Source organism: Brassica napus, chromosome A5, assembly GCF_020379485.1.
Source record: "Brassica napus cultivar Da-Ae chromosome A5, Da-Ae, whole genome shotgun sequence".
Lineage (NCBI taxonomy): Eukaryota > Viridiplantae > Streptophyta > Magnoliopsida > Brassicales > Brassicaceae > Brassica > Brassica napus.
This window is the reverse complement of record NC_063438.1, coordinates 15478474-15487338: the sequence shown is the minus strand read 5'-3', so window position 1 is coordinate 15487338 and position 8865 is coordinate 15478474. Positions and strand designations below refer to the sequence as shown.

At 31.3% G+C, this 8865-nt stretch overlaps 1 protein-coding gene across 1 annotated transcript; it reads right to left on the bottom strand.

The window, feature by feature from the left end:
• Nucleotides 1–6306: 6306 nt before the first annotated feature.
• LOC125608876 lies at nt 6307–8510 on the bottom strand. The gene is made up of 3 exons (XM_048779442.1): nt 7180–8510; nt 6910–7062; nt 6307–6808 (listed from the first exon to the last, which is right to left on the bottom strand). The coding sequence occupies exons 1-3, from the start codon at nt 7208–7210 to the stop codon at nt 6429–6431; spliced, it is 564 nt and encodes a 187-aa protein (XP_048635399.1). The 5' UTR covers nt 7211–8510; the 3' UTR covers nt 6307–6428.
• Nucleotides 8511–8865: the final 355 nt, after the last annotated feature.

Below are 8865 nucleotides of genomic sequence, written 5' to 3'. Positions count from 1 at the left end.
CGCATTCAGATCTTAATGACATAGATTTTGACAGTGTTGTACAATTAGTTCAACAAGGATATAAAAAGAAGAAAAGTTAATGGGAACAAAATTTTGTGGATTTACTTTTTGCAGTATATTATGATATAAAGCAATAACACATGAAAGAAGATAAAAGTGAAGAGAAAAGAAATTTAAAGGGCAAATAAGAGTTTATAAATCATTTACAAAAGTTTATAAAACATTTTTGTAAGTTTATAAGCGATTTATAAATGTTTATAAATTATTTGTAAGAGTCTCTAAGATCTATGGTTCACTTTCTCAGATCAACCAATGGGGGTAGATCTATGATTATTGATGAATGTAAATAATTTATAAATTTAAAAACTATTTATAAAAGCAATTTATAAACTATTTATAAAAGTTTATAAAAATGTTATGAAAGCATATATTCAATTTATAAGGGGTATTATAAGAGTTGTATAGGTTTATAAATCAATTAAAAGAGTCTATAACCATTTAGAAAGCTTTATAAAACAACTTATAATGGTTTGTATAATAGTTTATAAGGGTTTATAAAGGTATATAAATAATTTATAAGGGTTTATAAAAATAATTTATAAAATTGATACACCATTATAAAATAATTTATAAGGGTATGTAATATTATTTGTAGGAGTCTATAAACCATTTATAAAGACATATAAGATTTGTAAGTCCGACAAAGGAGGTTTCTTCGTTCGTGGAGCTGAAGCGGTGGGGTCTGAAGCGGTGGAGCATTGTTTGCTGTCCGCATGTGCCTCAGAATCTGCCACGTATCATCATCTCTTTATAAAACATGCACGTGTTCTTTATTTTTATGAATTTAATCTTGTGTATCAAAGTGTTGGGCTTTAAGACGAAAGACTTGTGCCCATAATTTCAGCCCATGAGGCTTAAATGAAAAGAATGTTGACAAAAAAAAAGATTTATAAGGGTTTATAAAAGATTTTAATGGGTTTTTAAGAGTTTGTATAGGGTTTAAAAAAAATATAAAGGTTTTATAAGACTTTATCAAAAGATTTATAAATAGTTTAGAGAGTCTTTTTAAGCTGTTAGAGAAATATCTATTCAGCCAAAAAACATATCAGAAGAATCAGGTTAGTGGTTTTTTGAAGTGTTACAACTTTTTATTTCATGAAATCAGGTGTAGAGTGTATGACAAATGAAGCATTGTTAAAAGATAGTTGCTTGTTACTAGTACTTAATCTGAAGGATGAATGCTTCTTGAGACATTAAGAAACATACATTCAGAAAGAAGTCGTTATAGTCTTCTTTGAGTGTGAATTCAGCTGAATCAAACCGCCAAGCAAGAGGAGTAGAAGGCATCATCATCATAGAGCCATGGCGGATTGGGGAGCACCAAGTTGATGAGCTCTTCAAGCAATCAGTAGACTTGGGATATTTTATTTTGATTTACAAGAATGTATAAATTGATTCATATAGGTTTATAAATAGATTTGTAATACTTTATAAAATATCTACTGCAGTCTATAAGTTAATTATAAATATTTATAAACTAATTTATAAAGCTTTGTAAATCATTTGAATCTAGCTCCAATAGAGTTTGTACTTGCAAAACTCAGTTTTTGTTAGTTGTTACTAACATGATCTGAGAATATCAAGGCTTCTCCATATCTCATTCTTCTATAAAAGAAACGATTGGAACCACACTCATTTACATGTCGAACTAATCTCTTCAACTATGCAACTCGTAAGAGGATATACAATTGGTTTAGTATAAGAAATGTCTGAAGAAGATGAAAGAGAAGGATGTATAAAGAAGCCAACTCTGAAATTTTTATAAATAGTTATAAATATTTAATTCTTTGATCATACAAACCACATTTTTGTTCAGAGTTCCTCTTGCTTCTTCAAACAGCTCACCAACCTCGTCGATCTTCAAAATTTGAGCGCAAGCCAATCACATGTTGTTCATACGCATCATCACTCACTTCCAAAAACAAGATTCAAAAATAATATGCTTTGGTAACTCAACAAACTCATGCTCCATCTCCACTGCTTCTATAGATATTATACACAAACAAGACATAAAAAATGAATCTCATATAGTACCAAACAGAACATTACACTACCAAAACACCAACCTTCCACCTCATATACTGCATATACTAAACTTTGCTAGTCAAACTACAAATGGTATCATTGTATTACCTCAAGAAAGTGAGGTACTTGATATGCATATCATCACACATATTCTCCACAGCATCCCTTAAATCCAAAAGCTCATACCACACCTTTGTAATTTCCTGCAACATTAACATATCAACCAAGAGAAGAAGAAATCATGGAATAATCTTAATCTTAAATTATTAATTTCTCATGATTTAAATATATGTTAAGTTCTATGTCTTTTGATTGCTAACAGATCAACAGTAAGATTCCAAAGGACCCAATTTATAAGGTCTTATAAATTTGAGATTTGAAAACTTCATGAGAAAAACTTCAAAACTTCGTCTTCCTTCCTAGAAATTGATCGAATTTGATATACCAACCTACAATTACAGAAAGAGACGAAAATCACCATCTATTATCCTCTTACCTTTGTTAGCGTTTCTTAGGTGTTGGGAGAGAGATCGTCTTGTTCGTTTGAGCTTGTAAATTCTGTTAGCTTCGTGGAGAACTCGTCATTGGCGTGAGATCCATCATCTAGGGATTGGAATTGGAAAGGATGAGTTCACCTGAGCAGGCGAAGACATGAGCTGAGGCGAATCGAAGATGTCAATATACGGCGGCGGACTCGTAAGAGGAGGCGCTTGATCACCAAAGGCTTAAGCTGCTCGACACGTTACGAGCTGCCGGAGCCATCAGATCTTCACCAGACGAGCATGACGATGCAGCCGATGAGAACAGCTATGGAGGTGGATATAACAATGGCGGATTGACGATTCTCGATGAGCATCAAGCTCAATTCGGCGGCGACGGACTCATAAGCGGAGGCGTTGGCCAGGTTGGAGACGATGATGGGTTCTCCATTTCTTTTGATTAGTTAGGGTACAATAGTCTTTTACCTATTAAAATTTTAATGGTAAAATTGAAAAGTGTAAAGTTGAAAAGTGGTATTAGGAAAGTGGTATTAGTGGCAATTCCCCATGATAATATATCAATCTACTTTAATAGTAGGGAAATTGCCACAAATAGCACATTCATAATACCACTTTTCATGTTTATATTAACCATTTTTACTCTCACTTTTAATGAAGAGTAAAAGACAATTATACCCTTAGGGTTAACTAATCTAGACTTAGGGTTTAGAGTTGAGGAGTGGGTAGGGTTTTTGGAATGTGAAATTTAAGATTCTAATAAATATATAAATAAATACTTAAAATATATAAAAAAATTTAAAAATAGTTTCAAACATTATTTTCGTTTTTCAAAAAGTAATTTGAAAAAAAAAAAAATTTGAAAAAAAATTTCAAAAAAAAAATATTTATAAAAAAGTTCGAATTTGAAAAAGTATAATTCGAAAACATAAAAAAAATTTTATATTTTTATTTTATATTTTTTTTTACTTTTTAATTTTTTTTTTTAATTTTTTTAATTTTTTAATTTTTTTAATTTTTAATTTTTTTTAATTTTAATTTTTTTTTTTTATTTAAATAATGATTTATTATATATATAAATAACAAGGGCAGAAAAGGTTTTTGCCACTTAATGAAGAAGGTATTTTTGAAAATGTCTTCTTAGTAGTGGTAAAAATGAAAAGTGGTACCATAAAGGTGGTAAACATGTAATTTCTCCAACTTTCTTGTTATGGTTAATGTAATAATTATAGCATCGATAAATTCATTGCTTTGATAATAAATCATATTATATGTTTTAACCTTCGTTCAATCTCTAAAGTGATTATGTTTTTCCATTATGATTACTCTAGCCACATCATCAATCATTGTTATTCATTTTATGTTGCTTATGAGTTCAATATGAAGAAAAATAAGAGTTATGTATGGGTTAACTGACGTCATCAGTCTATTTATATGGAAGAGTTTTTGACTGGCATTAAAGTTTTGTTCCCTCAGATCTTTAACTGCCTATTTTTATCTGTCGTTTTTACAAGGTCTGTTATTTTTGTTTTCTAAAAAAAAATTAACAAAAAAGTACAACCTTTTTGGTTTTTTTGTTAAAAAACTTAAAGCTACATATGACCAAGGTTGGAGGAATGAAGAATGAGACCATATGCAATTGGTTGCAACCAATTATATAACTATAACAAAAAGGAGTATACTCCTTATGGATGAGAGAGAAGAAATATGTCATACAAGACTGAGAATACAAGATGTTGGCGAATCAGGTTTTGTTCATGCAATAAATGCTAAAGAAAAGAGGCTAGCATATCTACTAGTGAGGAACCAAGGTTAAATTTTACGATCAGAGAAATCAAAATCAATGAAAAATCTAGCATATCTAATCCTTTATCTCTCTTTATTTCCTACGATTCTTTTATTTTTTTTATTTTTTTGTGATTCTTCTTTCTTCTCTTGTTCTCTTTCTCTTTATTCTCTAAGATCCGTCGCAGGTGATATGTGTACCACCAATGATGAAACCATCATCAGCAACTCCACATATGGTGGAAACGACATGAGCAACCGTTGAAAGTGACGGAGTGGCATCAATGGCGATTTCTTCCCTTTCGCGCTTCGGATCTGTTTGGAACGGCGACAGTGCAACCTTATTTGATAAAAAGTTTTGGGTTGTTCTTCGATCTAGGGTTTTTTTTTTGTTTTGGTTGATTTTTGATTTGGGAATGTTGAAGAGAATTATGAGTTATCTTTGATAGAGTTGTGTTCAAAGAAGATTCTTAGTTGCTTTGAATTTATGGTTCTTCTTGTTCTTCATCTTCAGATCTGTATTTAGTCTCAGCATTACTAACTTCAGTCGAACTCGGTACAACTAACTCAGTATTACTTAGTAGTACGCAGTATAACCAGTAGAACTCAGTTGAACTCGGTATAACTAACTCAGAAGTACTCAGCATTACGCAGTATAACCAATATAACTTAGTAAAACTCGGTATAACTTAGTAGAACTTGATATAACTACACTCAGTAGTACTCAGTAACACTTTGTATAACTAGTATAAAACTCAGTACAACTAAGTATAACTAAATCATGAAGTATAATTCAGTACAACTAAGTAAAACTATAACTAAGTATATATACATTGGAAGTTTGAAAATTTTGAAAATTTGAAAATTTGGAAATTTTTAATTTCGAAAGTTTCAAAATTTTAGGATTTTTTATTTGAAAATAATAATTTTGAAAACACAAAAGGGTAAATCAGACATTCAAGTTTTATTAAAGAGGAAGAGACCGAGGCGATTAAGGAAGGGCATATGAGATTGTCTCTTGAGATGTGGGGGCAGGGAAGATGATGGTCCTCCAGTATACCACAATCGCCTTGCATCAGCAGAAAAAGGTAGAAACGAGTTGTGAGAATGTTGTTTCCTCTTTTCTTTTCATTATGACAAGTGATTTCATTAAAATCTCCTATCATAAACCAAGGTCTAGTTCTAGTTGTCGAGAATTGGGTAAAACGTTCCCAAACTTGTTCTCTACGTACTAGTACATGGTCTCCATAAACAAACATCATAAAGACTTTTATTTAATGAATGACTACTTTAATGTCAATCATTCTATTATTTAAAAAAAAATATTAACTAGAAATTCATCCATAGGAAAAAGAGCCAAACCTCCACTGAAATCAAGTGGTTCAAATGTAAACAAATGATTAAATTCTAAGTAGGCCCGAATGTTTCGCAAATTAAACAGCAGATTTATGTTCTTTGTCTCAGAAATAAGCACAAGGACTTGCTTCTGATTCGTAATAAAATCTTTTTTTATGGTACTAGAATGTCTATATCGGTTCTTAGAATTTATATGAGTTAGTTAATATTGCTTACAGAAAAGGTTTGACGAGTGAACAATCCTCATCCTATAAGCTGAATATTTTATTTTACAAAAACTGTTTACCCAGAAACAGTAGTAACGTTATGAGAACCAAAGCATAATATTCAAATTTACAGCTCGTGATTTTAATAGAACGAGAGACACGTGCACTGTCTACCATCTCAAAGCCAAGAGGGCCCTGCTAAACTCAAGAACCTGAACATATTCGAAAAGGATATATAGATACAAACACATTCAAGTTTTATGCTGCGCATCGATCATATTGATGATTAATACTTAGTTTTCTTCTATTGTAAAGATATTGATTGCAGGAAACCAAAAATTATTGGAGAAAGCAGTAGGTCGAGCAGAGTTTAGAAAAAGGGAACAAAACTGCAAATCATTTGAAGCCAAAAAAAAGTTTAACAGAACAAAGATGAAAGACATACCAAAGACTCTTGACAGAAAACAAAAAACCAGATACAATCACAATCACTGAAACCCTATGAGAGCTTATAGGTGACTCTTTTCCTCCACCTATAAGCAGACTCCTCCGTAGCAGTATCAGAATCATAGTCTGAGTCAGAACCAGAACCAGAACCAATTTCCAAATTTAAAGGAAAAACATAACTTTCTGGCCTTTGAGGCTTTCCTCCACGTAAATCGTGTGTCGAAGCAACCAGTGAGTCCACAGAAAAGTCATCAGGCAGCTGTACTAGGAGAACAGGGTTGTTTCTGGATTCCAAACAGTGAAGAACCCTGTCAACCTCAGGGTGTGTGCTTTGTTTTGCGATGACAATTAAATTTACTGGATCATCACACATCGATGCTGCTAGAAAAAGGATTTCCCTAACCATTGTGAGAGGAGCTGAAGCATCACACTCTGCATATCAACAAAGATCTCGATTAAAGACATATAATAAGTAGAAACGAGAACAGTGTCACGAGGAATTAAGTGACTGAATCGGGCGTTGCACAACTCACGTTTGTTTTTGTCACAAAACTTCCGGATTGGCTGAACCTTATCGAAACCCATTCGAAGAAGAGCTTCTTTGATTGCTTCATGGATATCATCAATGTTGAAATCAATAGGGACTGGGTAGTCATCCGTGAGCCAGAAGACGTGTGTCCAATTACCTTGACAAAACGGACAAGGCATAAACGATTAAATCCGGTTAGTTAACTATGGCAGAAGGATCAGATGGCATCTAAATCTAAACAAACAATATCGGGTAGGAGATGGAGAGATCTTACCGGAGAAATATTCGCTCTTGCCTTCGGGCATGGTTACAAATTGGAGACTTTGTCGCTAAATTAGGGTTAGATCTGGCGTGTCTATGGATGTGAACGAGAGATCCTTTGTGCCTTTTGTAGCTAGATTTATCTCCCGTCCCTGGCATGTTTAAGGGTCTGTCATGGTTTAACCGTCCGATCTGTGCATTCTTTTTTCTGTTTGTATATTTTTTTTTTAATTTTATCGACTCATAAAAATACGTATGTAAATATTTGAATTAAAAACAAATTGCAATTAGATTACATAAATTACTAGGGGTTGCCCCCCCTCCCTACGGGTGGGTGAGTTTGCACTAAAATTATTTTATATTAAAATACAATTTAGTTTATAAAATATTTGAATTTTATTTTATACTGAAAATAATAAATTTATTTATATTTTTAATTTTATTAAATTTTATTGATTTGAGTTGAAAAAACAACTAACATTTTTTTGTTAGAAAAAAAGCACAAAAATATTAGATTAAAATTTTAATGAAATTGCAATGATTTATACTTTTCTATTTGATATAGTTGAAGAAAATCTAAAGTAAGAATAAATAGTATTTTTTTAATTTCTAAGAGTATCAGATTTTAATATTATTAAAATAACTAACTTTCGAGATAATAAATTAATGCAACCACCTCCAAGTAAAATCCATTGAAAATCAAGTGTAATGTGATAAAATTATAAGAAGTAATATATAAATATTTCAATAATGTCATAAATAATAAATGGTATACATTATGTAACAATAATGACGTTTTATAATATATGTTTGTTTCAGTTTATATTAGATTTTCAATTTATAATCAAATTATCTTTAGTTTTTACTGGTTTACTAATTATGTTTTGTAAATTATTTAGCATTTGTTGAACTTTTTATGAAAACAATTATTGAAAATTTCGCTCATGCTATTTGAAGATATTATTATAAATTAATAGTATAAATTAATAAAGTATTACATTTCTATCAGAACTTTAGTTGAGTTTCATATCAAATAACTTAAATGTAGCTTAACCATTAATAATTTGGATATTAAGATGAACCAGACTGCATATAAATGTTTCAGAAAATTGTTTTTCTCTTCGAAGAGTAAACCTGAAGAAAGTAACTAAACTTTTTAATCTTTTCATTGGTGGCTGTATTGAAAGAGAGTGTATAATTCCTATCTAATCAAACATCTCTTTCCCATCATCTCCAACATTTTAGTTTTGATTTCCTTCTGAATGATGAAGGAGGAAAGAGTTCAGAGTGAAGCTTTCGAAATTGGAATCCGGAAAAGAGAAGCTTATAATATAGTGCTTGTTAATCCTCTGAAAGATGACATTAAACAAAACTATAGTAAAAAAAATTACAACTGAACCCAAAAACTGTGAGAAAGTGTAAGCACATAATTTCCTTTAAAAAAAAGTGTAAGCAAAGAAGAACTCACTTAGAACTTGTGCTTCTCTCTTATTATCCGCAAGCGGGTATATTTTTTTGAGCAGATAATGGAAAAGTGAACATAAGGTATATACAGATGGGACCATGAGACTCACGCAGGCCATTCATGGACCCATGCACGCACAAGAAACCAGTGCCGTGCGAAGAGTTTTAGGGGCATAAGGCAAGTTTTAAAAATAAATTTATTTACAATCGTAATGAAAACAATTTTCTAATATGA

Coding starts and splice junctions, on each gene's coding strand:
- LOC125608876 (XM_048779442.1), bottom strand. CDS start 7,210: ATGCCCGAAGGCAAGAGCGAATATTTCTCCG. Junction 7,063..7,179: donor CAAGAGCGAATATTTCTCCG/GTAAGATCTCTC, acceptor CGTTTTGTCAAG/GTAATTGGACACACGTCTTC. Junction 6,809..6,909: donor GTTTTGTGACAAAAACAAAC/GTGAGTTGTGCA, acceptor GTTGATATGCAG/AGTGTGATGCTTCAGCTCCT.